Here is a 27,459-nt window from a genome sequence, read left to right on the forward strand (position 1 = left end):
CAGCTCCACGTCTACATGCCAGGGCTCCTCAACCCCAGCTTGCTGTCTGCTCGCAGCTGGGGGTGCCTTGGAACGAATACGATGGGTAATTCATGGTAGGACGATAACAGCTGAGACAGGGAGGGAAAACCCCACAGCAAGAGGGAAAGAGAGGGAGAGAGAACTGGGCTCTGGCTCCTGCGCTGCTGACAGCTAATCATGTGCTTGTGGACAAATCCTGTCCCTGCTCTGGTCTCAGTTTTCTCCTCTATAAAATGAGAGCTTGTGCTGGGTGTCGGTATATCGTTCTGCACGCTGACCTGGGAGGATGATGGGGTGCTGTCCCTCTCACGGGGTATCTGCATTATAAGGAAAAGAACTGAAAAGGGTGAGCTTCAGCCCAAACAGCTGCGACCCCAGCAAAGAAATGTTGGCCACCTCCCCGCACTGAGCCCTCCCGTCCCCTGCCTGACACAGTGGCCCCTGAAGCCCTCAGAGCAGGTCTAAGCGGGCGCGGGGGCGGAGCAGAGGGACTGGGCCTGGGGCCTGGGGCAGGTCAGTGCACTTGGACAGTCTTGGCTGTAGAATGAGGGATCTCACCCACCCCTGTGGGTATCACACCTACCCTTACACTCCCACCCAGATCCACCCAGGGCTACAGAAAACTCCCTTAGGCACTGCCCACCCCCAACTCATGCAGCCCTGGAGAGGGGGTGTGCAGGCCCCTCCTGGTCTCCCCGTACAGCTTTCTGTCCTCAGGCGAGCTGTCCACTGGACCCCGCTACACAGAGGTCACTCCCTCCACCTCCACTCACCAGTCCATCAGGACCAGTGCCGGGCCTGCTCTTAGAGACAGTTTCTCCAGAGAAACCTGCTCAAAGCACTGAGAAAGGAATGGAATGAGACTGAAGAGTAGCATTTGTTTTAGGAAATCTCTTAGCTTATGAGGCAGGACGTGGAGCAAATGAAGAAACTGAGGATCGCGGAGGGTAACTCAGTAAGTAGGTGGGGACTACGGGGCTTGAACCCGGGAAGCCTCCACACCAGCCTCGGTGTCGTTTCAAGGTTGAAAGCACAGAGGCCCACCAGCCTCTTCTCTCTCATCTCTGCGTGGGGATTGCACCAACCTCATGGGGTGCTGCTGAGGAGGTAACAGGGTAATGGACCCACATACGTGACGTTTATTGCTGTCATTACGATTATTGTTACTCATGACGCCCACCACGGCGAGCGCGATCCTCAGGGCCTCAGGTGCCAAGTAGGCACGCCGCCCATGGGGCCCCTCCCCGCAGCGCCCCAGGAAGCCGCCCTGCCTGGCCTCTGACGTCTGTCCTGTCCGGGAGCCCTCTCCTTTCTTGTGGTTCCATGTTTGAAAATCTCCCTCTGTTTTCCCAGCTCCCCTCTAACCAGAATGGCCCAGGCTCTCTGTCCCTCTCTGCACATGAGTGACTTTTGCTGAAAAGCAAACATCATTGGGGCACCCAGCCTCGTGGTTTCAGGCTGTGCGGTTTACCTCATGACGTCATCTTCCTTCCTCCAGATAAACCAGAAGAGACTTAACAGCTCAAGGTCTCGGCTGGTCCTGGAAAATGGGGCCTGCACTGACTCGTCCTCTGAAGATTCAGAGCAGAGGAAGGCGTCACCAGGCCTGGCCCAGGGTCAGGCTGACCTGGCATGGCCGAAGGGGGTTTTCTAGCACCGAGAACCTGGGTTCCTACTGGCTTGGACAGGGCTCTCTAAATGTAGGAATCAGGCTCAGGGCAGGAGCTGGGGCCCCTGAGGCTGGTAAGGAAGGGCTGGGACCTCCTGGGCCCCAGCTGACAGAGCACCAGGCCCTGAGCCGTCATCCACAGAAGGCAGGAAGGCAGTAGCAGCCTGAACCTGGGGACCCCACACCTTCCTCAGACCAGGGCACAGCCCCCCTCCCTGTCCCCTGCCAACCACACAAAGGGTGGGGTATACTGGGGCCGCTTATGTCTGTTGAATACCCACCTTATCCCAGGCTCTATGCTTTATTATCTCATTTAATGTTCTAACAGCCCTTTGAAGTAGGTAATTTATAGAGTGCTCAGTGACAGATGACAGACCCAAAGCTCAGAGAGGTTTGCCCAAGGCCCCAGTTAGCAATGGGCCTGGCACACAGTCAGTGTTCAGGAATGTTTGCTGCATAGAAAGGAGCCCAGATGCTACCTTCCCTCAGAGAAGCAGAGGTCTCCAGGGCTTCCAGGACAAGCCCATTTCCCTTCCGAGGGCACTCGTACCCCCGGCCAGAGGGGTCCTGGCTGAGTGGGGCCTCCTCAGAAGGAGCTTGGACCTCAGGCTGGGGCTGGGGGTGGCCAGAGCAGCCCAGATTCATCTCATTTCACACCTGTCCACTGCTGGGGAGCATCATGGCCCTTCTGTCTTCCCAGTGGGGCCCCATCTCCTTCTACTCGATCCTTACTGGGCCTCCACCCTGTGCCAGTCCCACTCACTCCACAGGGTGTGACAGGGAACGTAGGGAGGGGAGAGAATACAGAAACAAAAAGACACGGTTCCGGTCCTCAGGGAGCCTACGCTCTTGGCAGGGATCGTGACAGGGACAAGGGCCAGCGCCACCGCCGCCGTGTTCGTGGTCACCGCAGTACTACGTGCCTCGCCCCACACTTAGCATGTCACACACTTGTCTCATTGAATCCCTGTTAAAAAACCACCTGTGAAGTGGCCATTATTCCCATTTTACAGATGAGGCAACTGAGCCTCGGTCTCTCACCCAAGGTCACCCAGGTAGGAAGTGGCAGAGCTGGGATTTGAATTTGGGACTGTCAGACTGTGGGACTGTGGTCCTGATCACAACGCTCCAATAACTCTGACCCGAGGCAGGACCCGTGTTCCAGAAAGATATACTGAGTGTGCAGAGGAAGGGACGCAGGGGAGCCAGGGCCCCGTGAAGGGAACAGAGGAGGCAAAGGGCACTCTCAAGAGCGGCCCAGCATGAGTCAAGTTTCATGGTGCACATGCAAGCAGCAAAGAGCTCCATTAGGGCAGAGCCCCGGGCCTGGGAAGCGGGGTGCCTTTGGGAAGAGAGATCAAGGACATCTGCAGGGCAGAGCAGATGCTGGGTGATAGCCTCCACCCTGCTGCAGCCTGGGCTCCTCTCAGAAGGTTGTGTCCTTGGGGTCAATGGCCAGTCCGGGAGGGAGCTTCTCCAGGGCTGGGCCACCCTCCTCTGCTCTCCGTCAACCTGCTGCCTCACTCCCTGTGGCCCAGATGCCTTCCCAGGTCAGCTGTTCAGACTAAGCAGTCCCCAAGAGGAAAGCCTGAGCAGCTCCGAGACTGCTGGGTTTGTGGGCTGAGCTGGAGGTCTGGACAATAATGAGAGCTGATAGAGCCCACGTGGGTGGCCTCCGGGAGAGCCTGGGAGGAAAGCAGGCAGGGCGCCTCTGTCCTTGGCCTGGGCTCCCAGAGCTCATTTGGAACAGGCGTGGCCATGCTGCAGGCTGGGCTGGCCGCAGCGCCTCCGGACCCTTCGGATTCTATCCCCCAAATCACGGCTGGTCATCACGAGTCACTGCTAGGTGGCCACAGCTGCCTGCAGGCCCTGATGGGGGTGGGGAGATCTTTCCTGCACTCGGGGGTTCACTCCACAGCTGGAGCCCTGGCAACTCCTCTCTGCCCTCTGCCCTTGGCCACGCCCTTCTCTCGTCAGCCCGTCCTCTGCTGCCCCATCAACAGGAGTCACTCTTTGGGGCCCCAGAGCAGGCAAGATCCCGGGGAGGTGGACTTGGAGGTGGGGGAGGGGCACGGCCAAGGGCAGCAAGCCCGGAGCAAAGGCCTGGGACGGCGTCTGAGCTCAGCTCCCTCTGGCTCACGCTCCTGGCAGGAGGCCCAGGCTCAGGGCCAGCCTCACAGGCTGCTTCGTGACTGAGAAGCTGCCTCCTGGGCCCTGCTCCGGGTGGGAGGAGCCTGGGAAAGTCAAGTTGTCGGGTTGGCCCAGGCTGAGTGCGGCGGCTCGAGAAGCACGGAAAAACCGTTGTCTTCATTAAGCATCTGGGTGGAGATTGAAGGAATCAGCAGGAAGGCTTTTCAAATTATCCAGACTTGGGCTGGCAGCCGGGCCCCGGGGGGAAGCAGGTTTGCCTCTTCTGGGCCTTAGAAGGCTCCTTGCTCTCCTTCCTGCCATGGTAATTAGCTGGGGCCTCTCTGAGAGGTGAGTAGCATTTTTCCGTACTGCTCTGCCATCCAGCTGCCCAGCCGAGGCCTCTGCCTCTGGAACCCGGGAGGAGCAAGGTCCCCAGGACGTAGTTGCCATCCCCACAGTGGGCCTGGTGAGGCCCACTTAAAGGCCAAGCTTGGGGGAAACAGGGAGCAGAAATGTGGCCAGCCCAGGCCCTCAGGCAGCCTTGTGCACAGTGGCGGCTGTGGCCCAGTGACCTCTGCAGATGCCCGGGATGGAGAGGGTCAGCCACCAATGACCAGCCCCTTGATCTCTCTGGCAGCCATCGGCCTAGACCTCTGCTCTCAAAGAGCATGACGCCCACCCGGGCGGACCCCCATCCCTAGGCGCTGCTCTCTGTTTCAACTTTGGAGGCAGAGTAAGAAGGGCCAGTGACTGGTTGGATGAGGGGATTAGAGAGAGTGGGGGGTGGTCTCTTGGGCAACTTGGGGTGCCGTCGTCTGAGCCAGAGGCCCGAGGCCCCTCTGGGCCTCCTAAATCCAGAGGATCCCCCATCCTACCCACTTCCAAGGAGGGATGACTGAGGTCACGACTGCCCAGCTCCAGTCGCTCTGTGGAGTCAGCGTTCTGGAAACTCACACAATCTTCTCTCTACCTGTAACAAAAATCATGAAATAACCCAAATACACTCAAAAGAAGAAAAAGGAGTATCATGACAAGCCCCCACTCCCGTGAGCCCACCACTCAGCTTCAACGCTCATCAACACTTTCTAATCTCTTTCACTTCCCACCCCACTTTAAAAAAATTTGAAAAGAATCCTAGACATATTATTATTTTTTAACATCTTTATTGGAGTATAATTGCTTTACAATGGTGTGTTAGTTTCTGCTGTATAACAAAGCGAATCAGCTATACATATATATATATATCCCCATATCCCCTCCCTCTTGCGTCTCCCTCCCACCCTCCCTATCCCACCCCTCTAGGTGGTCAGAAAGCACCCAGCTGATCTCCCTGTGCTATGCGGCTGCTTCCCACTAGCTATCTGTTTTACGTTTGGCAGTGTATATATGTCCATGCCGCTCTCTCACTTCGTCCCAGCTTACCCTTCCCCCTCCCCGTGTCCTCACGTCCATTCTCTATGCTAGACATCATATTATTACCTATAAATATTTCTCGTCTCCTGGCAGTGGCCACGTGGAAGTGACCTGAGCAGTTCCCACGTCAGTCTCCTTTGGGGCAGGGCCTGCCCCTGTCACCTCTGGAGCCCAGCTCCTGGCATGGTTCTTTAGGGAGAGATCACTGAGCTGAAGTGATCCAAGGGCCATGATGTGACCTGTGTGCTGTATGACAATCTCTAGGTCATCCTCCTGTGACAATCTCTAGGTCTAATTTCTATGACCTAGAAATCATGGCCCTTGGGTCACCTCGGCTCAGTAATCTCTCCCTAAAGAACTGTGTCAGGAACTGGGTTACAGAGGTGACAGGGGCAGGCCCTGCCCCAAAGGAGACTGACGTGGAAACTGCTCCAGTCACTTCCACATGGCCACTGCCAGGAGACGAGTCTTCCTAGACCAGCCTGGATCCAGAAAGATGTGGAATCCTCTCCTGCCTCCCCAGCATCCTTAGGATCAACTCAGTGGGGTTGGGAAGCCCCTTAATGGGGCCTACACCTCCCTGCGGCCCCTTTCTCACCCTTTGTCCTCTCTATGCACCTGTGCTGGAGTGTTCAGGCCTGTCTCCTGGCCCAGAACACCCCTTCTCCCTGCCTCCGGGCCGCTGCTCAACATCTCCTCTGAGAAGCCCTCCCTGACCAGCCTGGGGTTGCTCCTGTGCCCGCAGCCTAAACCCCCAGCCCTGTTGTGATGACAGTTCAGCGTGTCCGGGGCTTTCTGAAAGGCAGGACTGTGTCCTGAGTGTTTCACACGCAGCCAGGCCTCCTCACCAGGGATGCTCTGTATGTTTGCTGCATGACTGTTGGTGTGCAAATAAAGGAGTGAATTTGCAGGAGAACAAGTCAGTGGAGTAGAGAAACGACTGGAAGCATGTGGCAATGGGGAAATGCTCTTCCAGATTCTCTGTCCATCTTCAGAAACTGGAAAACAGATGGATCCAGTGAAAGTGTGGGGATGCTTCTCTGCCGGCTGGAAAGAGGGTCTCCTGCCCCTACCCGTCAGCCAAGGCCTGGCCGTCCTGTCCGGTGTCCTGTGTCACTGGATTCTTGGAAGCCCCCAGGCAGTTTCTCTCCCTGGGGCGGTCTGGGAACCGGCGTGGGGCTCAGCGCGCACCCAGACCCTGCGCCTGCTGGTGGGGTCTGTTTGCACAGGGTCATCTGGTTTCAATCCAGTGAAACCTTCAAACTTTCCATGGGAACATGTTCTATTTTAAACTCTCCCGGATGGGCTGGACAAACTCAGCCCAAGCAGGCTTTGAGCCCTTGGGCAACTGCTGGGGGACTTGCCACCGCCAGCTGGCCCCCCATCAGCAGGAGCAGGCGTGGCTGGGGGGCTCTAGGATCGACGCCCAGCTCCACTCTGGACTCCCTGGACGACCTCAAGCAAGTCCCTCTGCCTTCTGGACCGCAGTCTCCTCAACCTTACTGCACAGGGTTAACAGCAGGAGCCCGACTGCCTGGTTTCAAATCCTGGCGCCGCCCTTAGTTAACTGTGTGAATGGCGAAGTTACAGAACCTCCCGGGCTTCAGTTTCTTCATCCATAAAATGGAAATAAGTTGAGCTGTTGGGATTACCTGAGAGAAGCGCTCAACACAGCGTCTGGGATAAGGCAAGGCCTATACTAAGCGTTGCTTATTACAGATCTGGAATTTCTTATCTGGAACCTTTGGTCACTTGTGTTTCAGAGTTCATATGTTTTTGCATTTTTAGGAAGGTAATATAATGCATAGTCCAATACCTCACATAATCCAGTGAGGGCTGGGCAGTACCCCATCATCAAACACAGTAATATTTCCTCATGAACACCCATGAATAGTCCCCCTAAGGGGGAAAATTATAGGTAGCCTCATGTTTGATCAGGCCAGGTTTTGCTGTCATAGAAGTTATGAAAAAAACTTTGGGTTTTCAGAGCTTTGGGGAGTTTGGAATCTCAAACAAGGGATTGGGGAAGGTGTATTGTTATTATACTGGTCTGTTTAGGAGGAAACGCTGAAATGCTTTCCACTGATCTGGGGTGGATCCAGGGCCATGGACGGGGAGGGCAAGGTGAGCCCGCTGTCGAGCAGGGTGGCGGGCCACCCCCTCCTGCCCAACTGGGCTGCCCACTGTGGCCTGCCCTGGACTGGGCCCAGTCATGCAGGGCCTCTACCAGAAACTGGGCACCTTTGTGTGAATTTGAATAAAGCACCCCTCCGTGCAGGCTCAGCACTCACGGGGGCGAGACTCAGTCAGCAGACGGCGAGCTTGTATGCAGAGAACTCATCCCTCCCTCTGGGCAGGCCAGCACCACGTCAGCAAACCACACAGACCAACAGGGTGGCCCTGTACCGACGGGCGCTGGAGGGGCTGGTATCACCCTCACCTCATGTGGACGCAGTGTGACGGCTCACCTTTGTCTGAGAGTCACGAATTACAGAAGCTTCCCATGGCGTGGAGCAGTGGAAGGAGCCCCTTCGGGTCAGGACATCTATCTGGGGGCGCCTGAGGCTGATTTCTGACCCACCTCCCTCCCCTGCCCTCTGCTCTGGCCACTTGGGCCCAGGAGCGCAGGCTCAGGGCTACGTGGGGAGAAGGGAACAAGGTCCTTTCATCTTAGAATCCAAGTGGAAACTAGGGCTGACATCCCCATGGGGGTAATCTCAACTGCCGTGTGTCCCGACGGTGGACCACACTGTCCTGGATGTCTGCCCAGAGCTGAAGCGCTTACAGATCACTGTCACACACTCCGATTTATTAGCCACAAGGGTCTCATTACCCCTGTCGTATATTTCAATAAAACCAGCTTCAGAGGTGAAGTGACTGGCCCAAGGTCATACAGCAGCAGTTGGCGGAACCTAGGCTTCCCGCCTCCCCTTCTAGCGCTCTCTTTCCCACAACTCATGGCCTCTGGGGCCACCACCTCACAGCTCGTCTGGCAGTGGCCTCACAGGGACACCTTCCCTGCTGCCTGGGCGGATGCTGAGGACAGATACCCAATCAAAGGCAGGTACCGGAGAAGGAGCTGGGCAGCAGCCGGGTGGGACCTGGCCCCCGGGTTCTAGTCATGCTGGCCCGGAGGCGTCCAGTGACTGCTCCACCTTGGGCTTGAGGAATTACGCCTTACTGGGTGCCCAAGGGTTAAACGCAAAACCTCAGCTAACAATAAAATACAAAGAGCAAACAAAATGACAGCCGGGGTGGATAAAGGAGATTAATGCTTATAAAAGTGCTTTGAGCCTCTGGAAGAAAGGAGACACCAAACACAAAGCTCCCTTCCCCAGCCTTGGGTCACTGTCGGGCAGCTCTGAGCCTCACGATGGAGAGGGAAGGCGTGGGAGACGGGTGGGAGTCCACAGCTCAGGGCATCCTGTGAGGAAGGGGGATAGACACCCGCACCCAGACTCAAGGGGACAGTCTTGCTGAGATCACGCAGCCCACAAGGCAGAGGGAGGTCAGCTCTGGCCCACGCGTGGGAGGCCTCGCGAGCCTCGGGGCCCCCGGACAGGATTGACGTTCAGCACAGGTGGGGAGGCTGCCAGGCCCCTCGGGGCTCGAAGCCGGGCCAGGGGCCCTGAGGACTGAGCGCTGGCCTACTGCAGCTGGACAGGTACGGCAGCCCCCCATGCGGGGTAAGGGCAGCTCCAGTGGGGCTCTGCAGGGGCCAGGGATCGGGGTGGGAAGAGGCAGGAGCCCAAAGCAGATACCTGTGGCCCTGACAGGAATCGGCACAATGAGAACAAACAGTACCTGGAAACAGACGCAGAATCGTGGCTCCCAGACGGGGCAGGAGAAAAGAGGCAAGGCCCGGGCCAGCCCAGGCCCGGGCCAGCGCTCCACGCACCACTGCCCCCTCCTGCCCTCCCTTGAGCCAAGGGGCTCTCCAACAGGGAGTTGCAGCCACCACCTCGCCGGCCAGGGATCCTTTCCAGAATGGGCCAGGTGACGCTAATCTGGGCTGTGGGCGGTCTCTACAGGACCTGAGGGCAAATTGGAAAAAGGTGCCCCTACTGGGCTGCTGCAGCCCCAGGCACAGCTCCAGGGTTTGCTGAGTAGCTGGGAGGCGGGGGGGGGGGGGGGGGGGGGGGGGGGGGGGGGGGGGGGGGGGGGTGCTGCACTTTCACCTCCTCCCCGCCTCCCTGTACAAGGTGGGCCTGAGCTGGAAGGCTCCCTGCAAATCAGGACCCGCCTGCCTTCCACGGGGCCTCTGAGGTCTTCCTTCCCACCTTATCCCTGCACCAGCCCCGTGATGCTGGGAACCAGCCTGCTTGGTCCCTGCCTCAGCTGAGTCAAAGAGGCAGGTGAAAAAGCACTGAACTGGGAGTCAGATTGGGTTTTAGCCTCATGCTGGGTCCCTGCCCCTCTCTGGGCCTCAGTTTGCCCATCTGCGTTAGTGTTGGTCCAGATGGTCTTGATGGTCTTCAGAAGCCTGGACATTGGTGATACATTGACAAGTGCCTGAGTAAAGGTCGCCCATTGCCTGGGCAAGGCCCCCGTGCCCCCTGCTTTTCCCACAGAGTGGCAGGAGTAGAGGCAGAGATGGGGGTTGATGGTGCGGGCAGCATGGGAGGGGCTGGATTCCGGGTCTTTCCCCACTGCCTGGGTCTCCTGTGTCCCAGGGAGATGCCTCAGAGAGGGCTCGTGCTAGGGGGACAGCGTGGCTTTTCCTAGAGTGGATGACACCCTGGCTCGTGTGGGTGTGGTCACATGCCTCCCTGCAGCCTGGGAGAGGGAGCCCGGAGACCTGCGTTCTCCTCCTAGCGATGCCTATTATGAGCCGTGCGGTCACGCTATGGGGACTCCACTTTCTTGTCTGTAAAATGGGGATAAAAACTTTTACCTCTTAGGGTCGTTGTGAGGGTGAGAGATGATGTGGCGAAGGGTCTGACCCTGGGGCCGGCACGGGGTAGACAGATGGGAATTGTCATCCATCCCACCTTTGGCCCAGCTGACTCCCCTGCAGCTCCCTCCTTCTGGGATGTTCTTTCCCAGCTCCCATCCATCAGAGCCCATGGGACAGACAAGTGCCACCTCTCCCAAGTTACATTTCATGATCCCCTAGCTGGAATCTATCTCAAGAGCCCTTTTTCGCCTCCACCATAGACTCTTCCTCTTCCCCCTATGTCCTCGGAATGTAGTTGCTTCTCTGTGGGAGGCCTTGGGGGCAGGCCAGATCTGATGTCTCTTGGAGCTGATCTCTCAGTGCCCAGCAGAGCCTGGCACACAGTAGGTGTCCTAGCAGAGTGTGTGCAGTGCCCCAACACTGAGGCTACTGGCCGGGGCCTTCACAGGGTTAGCTCAGGGAAACCTCTGCGATGTGCTGGCCAGGCAGGTGCTGAGGGCTTAGGCCGTCCCCTCCGCAGCCGCTGCCCCCAAAGCCTCCTAGGCTGGCCAGGCGTGGCTGGGGTAGAGCTGGGGGTGGGCTGAGGGCTCCTTCATAACAGTAATGGTAGCAGCAGCTCCCATCCACTGTCTGCTTGTTACATCCCAGGTGTGTTATGTCCATTATCTTTGCCCAATCAGCACATGGTTGTTAGGTAGGTGCTCTTATCATCCCACTTGATCGACAAAGAAGCTGAGGTTCAGAGATGTGTAGGTCAGGCCAGTGAGTGGCTCAGTGAGGACTTTTGTCTCTTTGGTTCCAGACTGTTTGCTGCCTTCCCTTCAGCCTGGGGGTTCTGGGCTGTGTTCAGGTCAAGCCCCTGGGCCTCCCATAGGCCCTGGCTGGCGAGAGGCTGGCAGAGGAGGGCATTCCCACTATTCTCTGAGGCTCCGAGGCCTTCCCTTTGGTCTCAGAGCTCCTCCCGCGTTGATGCCCACAGGTCTGTACATGCCAGGTTTCAGGGACTCCCTGGGGCCTCCGTCTGGGCCTTCCCCCAGGCAGGCTCCCCCACCTCCACCCCACCCCCACCCATCCCCGCCACCGGCTGCTTCCACGCCCAGGCCCTGAAGGCAGAGGACTCAGGCTCCCGCTGCCCCTGCCGGGTCCTCCAGCAGTGCGGCCTGGCCGCCAGCAGGTTGCCTAGCTCACGCTCTGTGCCCGCTGGTCTCAAAGCCCAGGCGCTGTCCTCGCGTGCCGTCTCATTCCCATCTCTTCCTGTTCGTCCCTTCCCAGGATCTCCCCTGCTCCAGGGCCCCCACCCTGGCCTCACCTCAAGGTGAGATTCCTTCTGCAGCTGCTGGCCCTGGGCTCCTCTGCCCCTTGCTGGCTGACTTCCAGTCACCACACAGATGAACCTCCCTTAAGTATCACTTTGATTCTGTCCCTCCCCTGCTCACAAGCCTTCAGGGCTCTCTGTGTCCACCTGCAGCAGCTGGACACCTCAGCCTTCGTGGGAAGGCCTTCAGAAGCCAAGCGTTTTAGTGACTGACTGCCTCTGTTCTCCTCACCGCCCCGCTCAGCTCAGCCTGGAGACACAACACCCTCCTCGGGGTCTCACCCAAGGCACCCACCTCAGTGCTTCCTCCGCTACCCTACCAGAATATTCCAGCACCTTCCCCCATCCCCCCTGCTCTGGAGTCTCTGAGGCATGAGCTGGTCCACCACCACACGCATTCCCCTACTGCTTGCTAATTGAATCGCCCCAGATTAGTGTTGCCCTCGTGCCTTACCTACAGTAGATTTAAGTAATTATTTATGGAATATATTTATAATAGGGAAAATCAAGCAATAATTTAAATGGCCCCAAATAAAGGGCGTGGTGTAGGAACTATGGAGAAATACGAGGTAGATCTTTCAAAGATGGTCGTGCTGACTGTAGCGAGATGGCAAACCCTTATGAAATCATGTTAAGTAGAAAGAAAAACAGGATACAAAATTGTTCTGTATTGTTTCTAAACACGTTAAAAAAGAATAGAAAGAAAGACTGGAAGGAAATGCCTTTATTCCTCAGGCCTCAGCTGGGCTATCATTTCCCTCCATGGAATAGGTACAAAGAATTTGCTACACACTGTTTAACACCCCCCCACCAAACACCGTCATGTTAGGAGGATGGGTCACGAGTGGCTTCTGTCCTCTGCTCCTTTCATATTGAGAAAAAGACTAGGATACTGACAGTGTTGATGGGAATGACGTGGAGGGTTGGCTGGGAGCTTGTTGCTGGCTGTGACACCTGCCCAGGTGCCCACCTTCCGGGTCACACCCACCTCGGGCTGATCCAGGACCCAATAAGCTGAGCTTTCAGGCAGGACTCCTTGTGGTCCCTCCTCAGCACCCTAGGGGACCCTGTTCCCCCACATCGGGTTCTCTAGAGCTGAGTGGGGGGAAAGGCGGCCCGCTGCCGGCACACCTGCCCCCATTCTCCCATCCACCCTCCGCTGGGCCAGCAGGGGAGGGCAGGCAGGATGGGCATTGCACACATGTCCTCTGCAGTTGGTGGTACCTTCACCGCGTCCTCAGGCACCTCTACCAGGCCCCAGCCGGGCAGCGTGAGGGCCTCTATCTTAAGTGGTGGCAGAGGCAAACTGCTTACGTACCTGCTGCATCTCGTGGTTCCCAAAGGTTCCCCAGGCCCGGTCAGCCTTATTTTCATAATCAGCCTGTGAAAAGGGCTCATTATTTTATAGATGAGGGACCTGAGGCTCAGAGAGCAGCCAGCCAGGACTCAGCCCAGGCTTCTTGCTTCGCTGCTCTTTGCCTGCCACCTCTGGATGTTCTGGGTTCCAGGACTGACTTTCTGGGTGGGTTCCTTGGGGACCCGAGGCAAGCCCATACTGGGGCCTGGGAATGGGGCAGGTTCCAGGACAGGAAGGCGGAGGGCAGTGCCCTGCCCCTTCCACTTTCCTACTTTAGGTCTTGGCTCAAATGTCACCTCCTCAGTGAGGCCTTCCCTGAACACCCTGGTTAAAAGCGCACTCCCACTGTCCCTGCTTTATTTTTCTTCTCCTGTCTTATCTTCTACCATGTGCACAATTTCCTACTTATCTTGTTCATGCTCCCTCACCCCTGATGGGGCTGGAAGCTCCACGAGGGCAAGGATTGTTATGCTCTATTCACTGCTGTTATCTCCAGTGTCTAGAACAGTGCTGGGCACCAAGTAGATGCTCAAGAAATAATTGAATGCATCCGAACTAGGCATCATGTGCTCCCCAGACCAGTTGCGGAACTCGCCAGGAAGTTGAAACATCATGGTGAGGTAAAGGGATAAAATATTGGTGCGGCCAAGAGGCTGAATCTGTGCTTAGCTGACCCCTCTTCCAGGAAGCCCTCCCTGGTTTGCATGGCCTGGACGTAAGGATTGTGAATCTGCTGCTCTCACCACACAGCTTATCACTGCCTCCATAGCTTATCAGCAGCAGGGGAGGGGGTACTTGCCTTATCTCCCTGGCTCTTTGTGGGCAGGGCTGGTCTTATCATCAGTACAGCCTCAGTGCCAGGATCAGTGGGGATGCTGACAGATGTCTGTCTAATGTATCAATGGGATTCAATTCTTACTTCTGCCCGGAAGCAACTCCCGCCTCTGGGCACATAGAAAGTGCTCAGTAAACAAGTGTGGAGCAGATGGAGGGCTGCCTGGCTGGGCACCGATTTCTGTTCTAATTTACATTTGTTTATCCTAACCTGTCAGGCTGGGCTCAACTGTCTCCTCCTTGAACTCAGCCCATCTTTGGGCTCCAGGATGGCCCTGGCACCTCTTCCTACAGCCTCTGCAGGCCTGCCCACCCTTCCTTGGGTGTGGGACTCTCCTCAAGGTTTCTGGATGACGCTGCCCTCTCCAGACCTGGAAACCTGCTTCTCACTCTCTGGGTGCCCTGTGGAGACCAAGGAGGCTCACATGTGAACGAGTGGGGGACGGGGTGCTGGAGAGGGAGCTGTGATGGTTACACTGGGAGCTCCTCCTGTTTCTCCAGTTAGCCTGTGGGCCTGGCCCAGGCAGACCAGGCTTTCTAACAGGGGTTCCAAAAGGCAGGAAAGGGGTTAGTCATCGACAGTCAAGATTTTAAGGAAGGCTAATGTTTATCGCATGCTTACCAGCAACAAGGAACCCCAGCTAGTAAAGGGTTCTAGTTTTGACTGGAAACATGCCCACTCAGTGAGGTAACTTCCAGTCTGCGGCGCTCACTGGAATGTAAGCAAGTATGTATGTAAGTCCTTGGTTTCAAAGGGGAAATAAATGATTACTTAAGAAATGCAGTTTAATAAGCAAAACGTTTGAAACAAGGGGGTCTTAGGAGCTTGCTGGAAGTGACGAGTTGGGGACCTCAGGTCAAGCTGCCCACTCAGCACAGGCTCACTGAGGACCCCGGGAGGGGGGAGGGGCCGTGGGCCTGCTGGGGCTGGTGGAGGAGGGACAGCTGGCAGCAGGGGTGTCGCAGATGCTCTAGGAGGGAGTAGCATCTACGGGACTGGAAGCCAGGGGCAGAAAAGGGTTCTTTTTCATTTTTGGTCAGGTGAAGCTTAAGGGTAGGGATATGAAAGGAAAGGAAGCAGTAAAAAGAAGGCAAGGGGCAGCCTGCATCAGACATAAAAGGCACTAGCATCAAAGACACCTCGCGGGGCTTCCCTGGTGGCGCAGTGGTTGGGAGCCCGCCTGCCGATGCAGGGGACACGGGTTCGTGACCCGGTCCGGGAAGGTCCCACATGCCGTGGAGCGGCTGGGCCCGTGAGCCATGGCCGCTGAGCCTGCGCGTCTGGAGCCTGTGCTCCGCAACGGGAGAGGCCACGGCAGTGAGAGGCCCGCGTACCGCAAAAAAAAAGAAACAAAAAGACAGCCTTGCCTGAGCACTTACTCTGCCAGCGCTGGTCTAAGCACCTCGCACGTCCGGATTCACTGAGTCCTCTGCCAGGCCCAGAACGCAGGTAGCTGCCCCATTTGCTTGCAGGGTGGGAAACTGAGGTCAAGCGGCTTGCTCAACTTCACGCCTCCAGTAAGTGGTGGAGGCGGGACTTGACCCAGGCCAGCTGGCTCCAGAGCCCGCGGGGCCTCAGCTCCTGACAAGCCAATTAGCCCAGGGCTCGGTTTCATCCACGCGAGGCTCCGGCCTGGAGAGAGTTCTGGAAGGGGTTGCTCCCCGGTGGCTGCCGGCCGCTGATCAGCCAGCAGCTGGAGTGGGCGAGGGTGCGGGCCACCAGTCCTGGGAGGCTGGGGTGACAGCAGGCGAGGCAAGGGGGTGCCCCAGAGGGCAGCCTGGGTCTCAGGGAGGGCGGAAAGCGGGGAGAGGGCTGGACTGGGCGACCCGCCGGCCAATGCAGGCTGAGAGCTGTGGTGCGGAGTCGCTGTGAGGCGTCCTCCCCCAACTTGGGCCTGCGCTGAGTCCCGGGAGCGGGCACCAAGGCAGGCTAAGCAGCACCAGGTCATCTATAAAGCCCCCCGTGTGCATGTGTGGGTGCTTCGAGGTGGAATGCGTCTCCCCGCAGGGCAAGCTGGCCGTGTCAGTGACCCCTGCCCCAGATCTCGTGTCCCCAGGCATGACACCAGCCTCCATTCAGCTGGGCTATAACATGAACCCAAGGTAAACCCCCCTGCACGAACCTGCTCCAACTTACGCACCCGAATGACTCGAAATCCCTTCAAAATTTCCCCTGGGGAGGTGGACGACATTGCCTTCCTCAAAGGATTCTGTACTTCTCAGGAACTGCCATCAGAGCCCTGAGGCCTCCCTTTGGCTCTCTCTCTGCAGCGGTGGCCTGTCCTAGTTCTCTGAAGGGTCAGGGGACCAAGAAGGGAATGGATGCAAAGGACCCGGAACAGGGCCTGGACTATCACTCAGGTGCTCAAGAGGGCGGCCGTCACTATTAACACCCACCCACCACCTAATTTCTAGGGGCGCCTGGTACCCTCCTAGCTTCTACTCTTTCGGCACCTGCCCACACAGCCACAGGTCTCCGGGAGCTGGGAGTCCCATTCTGTGGCAGAAATGTGATCACGGAGTCGAAAGGGATGAATTTTTATGAGTGGCTCCTACACCAGCTCAAAGGGCAGATTCCAAAGAGGACCTGGAATGAGGAGGCTTCTGTAGGGGGACTCTGCTCTCTGGGGGCTTCAAAGAAGGGGACGGTGGGCCCTGCTTTGGAGGAGCAAGTGTCTGTCCCACGCTATCTGGCTCATTCCAAGATGGTACCAAGGCAGCTGGCCCAGAGCAGGGAGGGCCATGCTGGTCATTCCTGGGTTGTTTGTGGGGCTACTTTTCCTGCCATCATTAGTCATAATTTATCATGACCCCAAGCATGACCTTGCAGGCTTGTTAAGTGTGGCTCTGTGAAGGGGATCAGAGCCAACGTGGGAACCCTGGAGAAAGAAAACATGAGTTACGTTAGGAAATAACCTTTGGAGTTACTGCATATTTAACCTGGAGTCAGTCGTGGATCCTGCTGTCTTTGGTAATACCTTCCTTTGGTAATTTTCCCTAATGATCAGAACAACTACTTTCGTCTTGTTTTTCCCAGATGTTAGGCCATTATTTCAACCAAGCGTGTGTTGGACTTTAACCTGAGAATATGGCACTAGCTTTGAAGTCAGATTTTTTTTAAAACCGTGGGCTGGCCCTGGCTCGACCATCTGAAAATCAACTGGTATTTATGTATATTTAGACAGCCACATAGCTAGACCTATCCGCATCTACAAAGACTGCTTCAAAGTATCTTAGCTGGGGACACAGACACACAGAACTGCTGTGTGAAGCCTGGCCTTGGAACCGGCATCCGACCTTGGCCAGTCCCAACCACCCCAAGCCTCTCTCCTCCTGGGGAAAATAGCAAAAACAAGTATATGAATGTCTTATACAGGGCTCTGTATATAGTAGATGCTCAATAAATATCTCTTTATTTGGAGAAGCTGGGAAAAGGAAGTAGAAAGAAACAGAGAGACCTGAGTTCACTTCCTTTGTGTAATAAGGAAGGGGATGGAAAGGGAGAGATAGAGGGAAAGTAGATATGATGGATGAATAAGGAAATATACCCATTCCCTGTCCGTGGGTAAGTTATTTAATTTCTTTGAGGCTTAGTTTCTTTATCTATAAGATGGGGATAATAACGCCTACCTCACTTAGCTGTTAGGAGGATTAGAAAAGTAGCTAGTATGGAATGTCACTCATAGCTCACTAAGGGCGGGGATCACCGTTACCACCACTCAGTACCCTGCGTCTATCACATGTCTGGTCTACTCTCCTGACTTTTACTCTCCTAGCAGTGCCGTGAGCACCAAAGATGCATAAACATAAAGGTGATGTTTCTTCTCTTGTTTTCATTTTTAAAAGCACCAATGAATTAATCACGATGCCATTAACAGAACTCGATGTCACGTTACCATTAGATACTGTTAACATTCGCGTTAAGAACCGTGGCACAGGCCGGTCCCCACGAACTGGGGCAGGTTCTGGGCTTGTTCTATTTATAGGCCCAAGCAAGAGGCAAACCGAATGTGGTCATTTCTCTGGCTAGGCTTTGACTCCAAAACAAGGGTCTGTAGCTGTCAGGAACTGAAACTGAGTCAGAAGCAAAAGTGGCTTGTGCGGCTCTAGATTTTCCTGCCCATGGGGAGGCGGGAGGCCAGACAAAGAAGCAGGTCACTGTGAGAGGCTGAGGACCTGCCGAGAGTTCAAGCAAGACGAGCGTGGGGCAGAGGTGGAGGGAACTCTCACGGATACACCTAACCCCTCGTTCGTTAAAATCAAGATGACATCATTTTGTTTTCCTAGTCACACAGACAGGGTCACTCTTCCAAAGGGGGCATATTCATTGGCAGGACTTTTTAACAGGGGCATTCTGCCTTTTTAGGAAGAGGCCAAAGTCAACATCAGAAAATCCTTTTTCTGGTCTGCAATAGTAACAGCCACTGTTTAGCAAACGTTTCTATGCGCCAAGCTCTGTGCTTTATATACTTTTCTTATTTAATTCTCACAACCCTGGGAGGCAGATGGTATTTATTCCCATTTTACAGATGAGGAAAACAAAACTCAGTAAAGAGATTAAGTAAAGATCCACACTGGAGCCCGCTCACCCCAACAGAGGCTCCCACCACTCGACGCTCCCTACTCTTCCCAAGCCTGCGTCCAGTGACCTCATGTTGGGAGCTTGGAATTGGTCATGGTGGAAGCATTTACACCATGGAAATCGGCAAACAATACAAACCAGCCCCCTCCTTTTATTTCTCTTCTTTTTTAAACTGCTGAAGAACTGCTCATTAAATATTTACCAGCCACTAAGTGGGCAGAACCAGGATTCAAACACAAGTCTCTCTCCTCCTCAAGCCCACCCTCTTTCCAGTTCATCCCCAGGAGAAAACGAGCTCTCTCTCTCTCTCTCTCTCTCTCTCTCTCTCTAACAAAGCACCATCTCCCTATTGTCAGTGGGTCCTCAGGAAACCGAGAGGCTGGGAGAAGGCTGAACATTGGCTGCCCCGGTCTCTTATGCCTCCTCCCCGGCCCCCCAGGAGATGCAGCCATTAGTAGTAAACACTCAGAACATCTGAGTCCTTTTCCTTGTCTTGCTGAGCTAAAGATTCAACTGAAATTACAAGGGCCGAGTACGCTGGAGACAGGATTTACAAGGTAATAATAATGTGCTGTCGTATATGGCACTTTTGATCTTCAAAGCATTTTATAGCCATTTACTAATTAGTCCTGGGCTGCACTCTGTGCGCGGGTGCAATGCTCAGCGATGGGCTGAACTAGCAAGTGTTTAAAAAATACACAGGCGACTGTCGCCCGTTTCCAAGTGCCACTTGCTTCCGCTGCTGTTGTGGGTAGAGATAAAAATCTCAAAAACACTGGTTCTGAGTCCCTGGCATTTGAAATATGAAGTGGCTATTGTCACCTTCTGTTCTTTGGCTCCGCATAAGAAAATGAGCCCAAATCTTCCCCCTGTGCGAAGGGGGCTGAAAGTCTTTTTAAAAATCATATCATCTCCATGCTCACAAACCTACACAGAGTACATCATCCTTCGCTGGGGAAGAAAGAAGTCTCCGTTTGTTTACTAGAGTCATGGACGAACGTGAGAAGCGGTACTGGATCTGGAGCTGGGAGCCCGGGCTGAGTCCTGACTCTGGCACTGACTGGCTGGTGATCATGGGTAACTCACTTAACCTCTCTGATCTTGCTTCCTCATCTGTGGAACAGGGGTGGCCTTCCTCACTTGCTTACTTCACAGGTCTGCTGCAGAGATGTGCTGAGCTAAAGTGCAGGACAGCACTTCTGGTTGGACTGGGCCTGCTTCCCAGACGTGCGGGCTACCGTTGACAATCTGGCCAGCCCGAGCCATCTGGACCCCAAGAGACTGGCAGGGGCAGGAGGGCCACTCCCAGGTCACACTGCCCAATACTGGCCGCTGTCACTGAGGACTGGCGATTTGAAATGCCAGGGGTCCCGGCCACGTGACCTCACCCCACCCCACAGCTGCCAACCACCCCTGGCTAGAATTGGAGCTGGAAACCCTTACTGGGGTAGGCAGCTGGCCAGGGTCAGAAGAGACTCCAGCATGGTTGCGACCACGTGCTCAACAGAATCACCTGGGGAGTTTTATCACAATCCAGACGCCTAAGCCCCAGCTAATGAGATATGATTCAGCGGGCCTGCAGCGGGACCCTGAGAAGCAGCTTTTTAGAAAGCTCGCCGCGTGGTTCTGACTACACGGAGAAGTGACTTACTCAGGGTCACATCGCCGGCTGACGGCAAAGCTACGGCGCCGACGCACGACTCTGGACTGCTCTCTGTCATGGGAATTCCCAAGGTTTCAAGGCAAAGTGCTCAGGTGGTGAAAGACCCCAGAGTGGGGCAGCCCTTCGGCTGGAAGCCAAGCTGGGAGGTCTGTTCTACCTGTTCTCTCACCTCCTGAGAACATCCCTGGGTGCTGGAGAATACAGGATGGAGAGGTTCCCTCACTGGCCCCCAAAAGGGCCCCGAGCTGGCTCGCTTTCAGGCTGACGCGGTGAAACTGAGCTCCACCAACCACAAGAGGAGCTGAGGGAAGAGTGAGAGGCTGGGTTCCACCTGTGCGGGCCCTACAGCGGGAGAGAGGCAGGTGGGCTGAAGTAAGAGCACAGGCCACTCAGCCTGCTGGTTTCTCTCGCCTCCGTGCCGAGGTCCCACTTCCCTGTGTCGAAAGCCCTCAGGGTGGGACGCCGCTAAGCTAAACTAGACCTTGTCAAGCGGGCAAGTTGGCTGTGGCCAGCCTGGGTGTAAGTTGAGGGAAGTCGTGTGATGGCTCCCGACTCCCAGGTTTGCCCTAATTTGCTGGGAGAGTTTCTTTAGCTTGTGGGCCTTAGTTCTCGCCTCTGACGCTGAAGGGAGCAGCAGGGGAGAGGGGCTGGGCGTGGAAACACGGTGACTTCTCTTCTGAAACCCCGCCTGGCCCTGATAATCCGTACATTTCGGGGCGATGGAGCTTGCTTGGGGCACCTTCCCCCGCTCCGTTCCCGGACGGCTGCGGAGCTGGCAGGCCTGAGCGCAGGGGTCACCCACGGGACCCAACCTGTGTCTCCCAGGTATAATTCGCACAGTGCTTCGTCAGCCCAAACAACTCTCCCATCAGCCTCAGGAGGAGGGATGGAGAGAGGGATGGGTTCCTTGATGCATTCAGCAACCTTCAGCGACTGCCTCCTGGGTCAGGATGGGCTTTGTACACGGCACACACACGGGGGCCTGGAGATGGGTGGGGGAGCGGCGTTTGACGCTAGCTCCCAATTGTTCCCGAGCGCTGGCCTAGGGCCCAGCTGGGTAGGTGGCTGAAACCTTGCCAGTTGGTCAGACTCATTCAGGCAGCACCTTTCCAGTGAGGGACTGTCCAAATGGGAAAGGTTGGGTGTGAAACACACACGCACAAGGCGCTAGTTCCAGGGGGAAAGGAAAAAGCTATCTGAAAACTTAAAAGAGGTCTCAGAGACAAAGGCTTTGGAATCAGGGTGTGTGCATTTATGATGTCTTACGTTCCCTGGAAAAGTAACAGCATCCTGATTTGTGACTTTATTTCTTCCAACTAAGAAGTATACTGAAGGAAACAAAGAGGGGGCAACCAGAGGTGGGGGGCTCTGGGACCCAGGTGCCCGCCAGCCAGCTCAAGTGTGGGTTCCAGTCGGGGCGCAAAGCTGCTGTGTGAGTGAAATGCTGCCGTGAAGACATTCCAATGGCTTCCAGGAAGCGGCCATATGTGCTGACACGCATGTGGACAGAGCAGCCTGGCTGGCCACCTCTCAAGACTGGTGTTTCCTAGAGCTTTCCATTGGCAAACGCTGCCTCCTGGAACTGAGGGACAAAGGTTTTGAAATAAGCCCTGGTGGGAAAGGGGGAGAAAAAAAATTGTGGTTAGCACAAACATCTTGAAAAAAAAAAAAAGTGCAACTCAGAGCTTTCAACCTAACTCGGAACAGTTGTTATTTATTGTTCATGCATCTTGGATTGGATTTTCCTTCCCTGCTGATGCAAAGCCCTCTGGATTTTCCCAAGGGAGGTCCATACAGTTCACTACCGTGCTATCTCTCATGGATATTTAAAGGGCCTGTACCCGGACCTTCCTGGCTGCCAATTCCTATTAGACATCAGGACTCGGGTTCCGTCTGCCCTGCCCCAGGTCAAAGCCAAGGGTCCAAGCTACAAGCCAACCACCCGGTCGCTTTCATGATCTGAAATATCAGCAAGGTTGCACTTTTACTCAGGTGGATCTCTGACTTCACAGAGACAGAGAGGGTCTAATAAGAGGGATTTCTAAGTGATCCACGGCCTCCATTCGTTGGCAGACGTATTTGCAGTTCGATCTACTGGAAAGAAAGCCAGGCTGGGTATCAGGAGAACGTTCCCCGGTCAGCCACAGACGAGCGACAGGGTCTGGGGCAGACCGTTTGGCTTTTCCGCAACCAGGTTCGAATCTGGAGAAGCAGGCTCTCTGTCAAACGGCAGGAGAGGGGCACATGCCACACTGACCGTGCCAGGCACTGCCTTAGGTGCCAAGGGTTGTGAGATGACCCAGATGTGGCACCTATCATGCAGGTGATCTCAGTTTAGAGAAGGAGCAGACGCATGAGAGATACCAACTGCGGTGGTGAGGGCGTTTACGGCAATGCCATGAGGCACCAGCCTCGGGCAACCAGTGAAGGAGGCGGTGAAGTAGCCATTTTACAAGTGTTCGAGGCAAAAGACACAGCAGGAGCAGAGGCCTGGGGGCACGGGAGGGCTTGGCAGGAGCTGGGAACTAAACACTCTTCCGGAAGAGAAAGGGTGCGGTAGAAAGCAGAGGGAGAGGAAGCCGCAGAGGTGGCGGTGGGCACCGCGTGTGCCTGCCAGGCTTCCCTCCCGCACCCCTGATGCCCGTGAGATCAGAGCAGTCACACCGGACTTATCCAGAAGTGGCTCACCTGGACCTGTGACTTGAGCTAGGAAGGGCCACCAAGACACCTGTCACCATCAGTACTACAAAGGCCTCGGTACCTCACCCACGTCCATGTTATTTAGGACATGGTTCTCATAAGCTTGGCGCTCCAGGCTCCCAGGAGGTCAGAAGCCCCACATTAGGAGTCAGGGAGCTAACTTAAAGGCAGAGGGCAGACCTGCTGAAGCTGCGAGAGGCAACAAGGCGAAACCCGTCTGTGAGAAGAGAGCAGAGGACTGCTCAGCAGTCATGAAACTCAAAAGGGTGGTTCATTGTCGGCGGTTCAGCGTCACATGGGTGGTTCAGCGTCGGGCGAAGAGCCCCACAACTCAGCAGCCCCGGGGTCGCCACTAAGTCGCCGCTAAGAGCAGCCATTGATGACACCTGCCTGATCCCCTCTCCTAATGCCAAGTCACCGGAAACCCTCTTTCAAATTTCCGTGCTTTGCTGAATTTTTTCAGTCCCAGTCTCTGCAGCCTCTCTGCCACATTCATGCCTGGGCCCCCGTGTCTGGAAGCTCTCTGTCCCTGGGACATTACACATCTAGACCCGCTCCGTCCCTCTTCCTCTCCCTCCCGCCTTCCCCACTCCCATAGAAATCGAGTTGGCTACTCTTGCTGTCCTGCTCGCCACTCCCCTCGCGTCCTCTCAGGCTCGAAACACCCTCAGCAGAGAATCTGCCCCTCCCCCCACCCCAAATCTGGGTCTCCAGCCCTTATTTACCTCCCAAACTTCCAGGCCCACATTTCCAACCACCTCCAGGACATTGTGACCTGGGCGTCTCTCTATAACTCAAGCCAGTGTGTTCCAAATGTACTTTTTCATCAACATTACTCATTTGAAAGTGCTTCGGCCCCCTGGTACTTCTGTAACAGAACCCTCAGTTTCCACTTCTCCCTAAACCCCTGTGGTGAAGTCATCCTGAAGTTTCTTCCTCTTCCTCCCCTGTGTCCCAACACCTGGGCTCCCTCTCTTGTTACCTTTCACAAAACTGCTGTTTCTCCCCAGGACAAAAGGCTTACTTTGTGGGCTTCCCTGGTGGCACAGTGGTTGAGAGTCCGCCTGCCGATGCAGGGGACACGGGTTCGTGCCCCGGTCTGGGAAGATCCCACATGCCGCGGAGCGGCTGGGCCCGTGAGCCATGGCCGCTGAGCCTGCGCGTCCGGAGCCTGTGCTCCGCAACGGGAGAGGCCACAACAGTGAGAGGCTTGTGTACCACAAAAAAAAAAGGCTTACTTTGCTTTTCTGTTGCAACTAAATCAATTCTCTTTGAATGTGGGTCTCTGTCACTACCCCAACCGAGACCCTTCATCTGCCCAAACTCGCAGCCTGGCATGCCATGATTTTTACTATTTGCACTTTTCCTCGGTTACATTTTTGGGATCGTGCCTACGCCGACCTTTGAGAAGCTAAGAAAGCTAAGGATGCTTTCCCAGAAAAACTGCAGGTAAGTCTCCTCACTGTGATGTCACATGCAGTCGGGGGACGCTGCAAGCCCCTTGAAGCCCACGCACGGTCCAGGATGCCGGCCCGCACTCCCGTCCCCTCCAGTGTGGCCACCTGCTCTTCCTCACACGTGCCATTTCCACCTCGGGGCTTTAGTCACGCTCAGGCCAAACGCCCTTGCCCCCATCAAGGCTTCCCTGGTCACCAGAAGGTCCTCTCCCTGCTTGCAGAGGGTCTCTGTGCTTCTGCTGGGGCACGTGTCACGTGTGCACACGGCTTGCTGGCCGGGCTGCCCTGCCACAACTGGAAAGCAGGGGCCATGTCCCCTTCTCTGTGACCCCACAGGCCTGCCCATACAGAGGGCCCAGTGTGGACTTCATGGCTGTAATTAAGGTAACTACCGACGGCCACCAGGTTTGCAAGAGCAGTTAAAGCACGTCCCTTGCACGCTGTCGAGGAAAGTGAGAGACAGCAACCCCACAATGCAGGCGAATGCAACGTTCAGCTTCTGAGGAAGAAAACTATAAACTGTCGTCCATTCTCAAACTTCAACCTATGCCGACGGTTAGTGAGAAGGATAAACACCTTCCTCCATCTGCATCCTGACCCAGCCAGACCACCACCTTCTCTTGAGACTTAGGACCTCAAACCCTTGCCCACGATCGTCCTTATGGGAAGGGGGACTGTGTTGAGGCAGAAGGGGCCCCCGACCTAGGGTGAGGCTGGCCGGGAGAGAGAAGCCCTGAGCTTTGTTTCCCCACAGTGAGGAGGGGCAACAAGCCCACCCTGACGCGACGCTCACATACAAGACGTGCGGGAAGGAACCTTGTCAACTGGCTGCCGCCACTCGGACGTGAGGGCCGTTCGTTCCTTCCCCGTGTTTCACCTGCTGCTGTTTCCCCAGCGGTATCTGTGTTTGCTGGAGGGGAGCCTGGTGGCCCTTCTGCAGAGGGTCAGATGTTGACAGGCCGCTGCCCGTCTCCGCTGCATCTGCATTACTGCCTGAAGGACACCGTGGAGTGTGACGTACCCCAGCACCACTGGGCAGGGTGGCGTCCCTGTCGCAAGTCACAGGGGAGGACACCAGGGGCACAGGCTGTTGGCTCCAAGATAGGTGCCCGATGAGGGAGTGGTGCTGGCTGCTGCTGGAACGGGCCCTGGGCACGGGGGCAGGGGCATCTCTCCCCCGCTCTCCCTCCTCAGGCCCGGCCTCACACTGGGCAAATCTCATCAGCTCAGTTTTTCCTTGGAAACTTCTGGGGGAGGGGCCACACCAGTGCAAGCTCCTTAGACCGAAAGGTCTTGGCGAGAGGGAGCAAGCTTTGCAGCAAGCTCTCTCCTTCTTCAGAAAGTTCTGAAGTTTCCTGTTGTGTCCTGGGCTTTCCCTGCCAGGGCAAAGGGTGTGACGCCCGGGGGAAGCAGTGCAGAGAAGGGCTATTTAAAGGCATGATGCCACCAGCTGTTGTCGTGAGTGCTTCTCAACGCGGATCCTCACCAAGTCAGCTCACGGAGGCGAGGAGGAAGGGGAGAGTGACAACTGGCTCCCATCCATTTATAGGTTTTCTTTTGAAGTGCTGTTTTCATTTGTTTCAGTTTTTAATCAGAGAAGATGGAGAGCTGCCCAGAGTATATTGCCTGCCAATGGCACTAGTTGTCTGTCACCTTTTAAAAAACGCTTTCACCCAAAGACGAAGTGTATGGTAAGCTTTAAAAGTCTAAGTGTGTTACAGGGGGTGGGGGGAAGGTCTTCTCACGTCCCCCCTTAACTGGCCAAAAGGGCCCTCAGGGAGGGAGGCCTTGAGTCAGTCAAGCTCCTCATTCTACTCCCACTGGAAGAGACATTATCTTTAGACCAAATTCGAGCTAAACATGCCTTAGGACAGCATAAGGCTCTGACCCTCTTCACTGAGCTCAGTCCCTCTGCCCTGGGTTTTATTTAGTTTTTTGGCTGCGCTGTGTGCCATGCAGGACCTTAGTTCCCCGACCAGGGATTGAACCCGTGCCCCCTGCTCTGGGAGCATAGTGTCTTAACCACTTGACCGCCAGGGAAGTCCCTTCACTCTGAGTTTTATAAGATCACAACTCCATCCAATCCCAGAGTCGCAGGCTAGCAGAATAAAACTTAAAGAACTGACCCCAGGCTGAGGCCAGGTAGGTTGTCCATGAGTTGGAAGCAGGACTGGCTCCTGGCCTCAGCTCACAGGCGCAGCAGGGGCGGAGCAAACAGACCCCTGAGGCCAGGAATCAGCGTGCTGGGCTGCTCAGCAGGTCTACCCTTCTGGGCCTTGGGTCCAGGAGCAAGTCTCTTCCCTTCTCTGGGCGCCAGTCCCTCATCTTCAAGGCAGGGAGCTGTGCCTGATGATCCAAGGCCTTGTAGGCTGGAGGCTGTGAAGGGCAGGCAGTGTGGGCTCAAGGCCTGGCCCTGCCCTTTACTGGCTGTACCACCTGGGCAAGTGACTCACCGGTTTAGCTTTAATTTCTTCAACTCTAAGAGGTGAGCCACGACGCCTACCTTAAAGTATAGTCCTCACAAGGATTAAATGAGATGTTCCATGTAAGCACTTGGCCTGGTACCTGGCAAACGAGTTGATCAATAGGTGTCAACTGTTCCCGTGGGGACCCAGCTGGGTCTGAGGGGGAGAGGCGGACAGCCAGGGCACTTGTGGCTGCAGAAGAGAAAACCCCTGTGTGGACGGAGAGGTCCTATGGTCCTTGCTCCCGGTTCATCCTTTCCCCTGGGCCTTCTTGGGTCATTTTTGACATATCGTATTGAGCTGGTAGCTGGAGGCACAGAGGTGGTCAGTCTCAGGATCGGACACCCAGCCAAAGTCGTTGGGACACTGCGCACCTCTTGAAATGCAGCCCGGAGCTGCTGGAGACGTGCTCGTGGTGCGAGCGGGAGGCACCTGCGCCCCGGCCGGCTTCTGCTTGAGCTGCTGCGTGTGCTCCCGTGCGTGGCTCTGGTCAAAACCTTGGTCGGGGGGAGGTCGCAGCCGTGGACTAGATGGATGTTCAAGAATCATGTGGCTCTGGCTACCCCAGATGGGGGTATTGAAGTGGGCCCAGGCCTCAGACAGACCTTTTTCTGTCCAGGTCAACAAGTATTATAAAGGGGAGGCGGTGGGGCAAGTGAAAAGGGCACTGAGCCATGAGGCAGAAGACACGGGCTCTAGTCCAGGCCCTGGCTCGTTGGGTCATCGGGAGCTGGGCCTCAGTTTCCTCACCTCTAACAGGAAGATGGACACTTGGCAATCTCTAAGTGCCACCAGTAATGGTTCTGAGATACCCACGTGACCTTGAGCAAAGCCACTTAACCTCGTTGTGTCTCGACTCTTCACCTGTTCAATGAAGGCACCAGCCAAGCCCAGGCCCCGAGGCACCGCAGGTGACGGTGGTGAGGGGAGACGGTGGTCGCCTTAGCTGGGATGCT

The 27,459-nt window shown here is 55.7% G+C and overlaps 1 protein-coding gene across 5 annotated transcripts in view; it reads right to left on the bottom strand.

The window, feature by feature from the left end:
* Positions 1-21,169: 21,169 nt before the first annotated feature.
* BABAM2 (BRISC and BRCA1 A complex member 2) overlaps positions 21,170-27,459 on the bottom strand; it is a 446,047-nt gene continuing 439,757 nt past the window's right edge. For all 5 annotated transcript variants that reach the window (XM_033425181.2, XM_033425184.2, XM_004268165.4 and 2 more), the window contains one exon: positions 21,170-21,491. In XM_033425181.2, coding sequence (XP_033281072.1) covers positions 21,428-21,491 — 64 coding nt within the window. In that variant the 3' untranslated portion in view covers positions 21,170-21,427. The remainder of the gene's footprint in view (positions 21,492-27,459) is intronic.

Source organism: Orcinus orca, chromosome 13 (assembly GCF_937001465.1).
Source record: "Orcinus orca chromosome 13, mOrcOrc1.1, whole genome shotgun sequence".
Classification (NCBI taxonomy): domain Eukaryota; kingdom Metazoa; phylum Chordata; class Mammalia; order Artiodactyla; family Delphinidae; genus Orcinus; species Orcinus orca.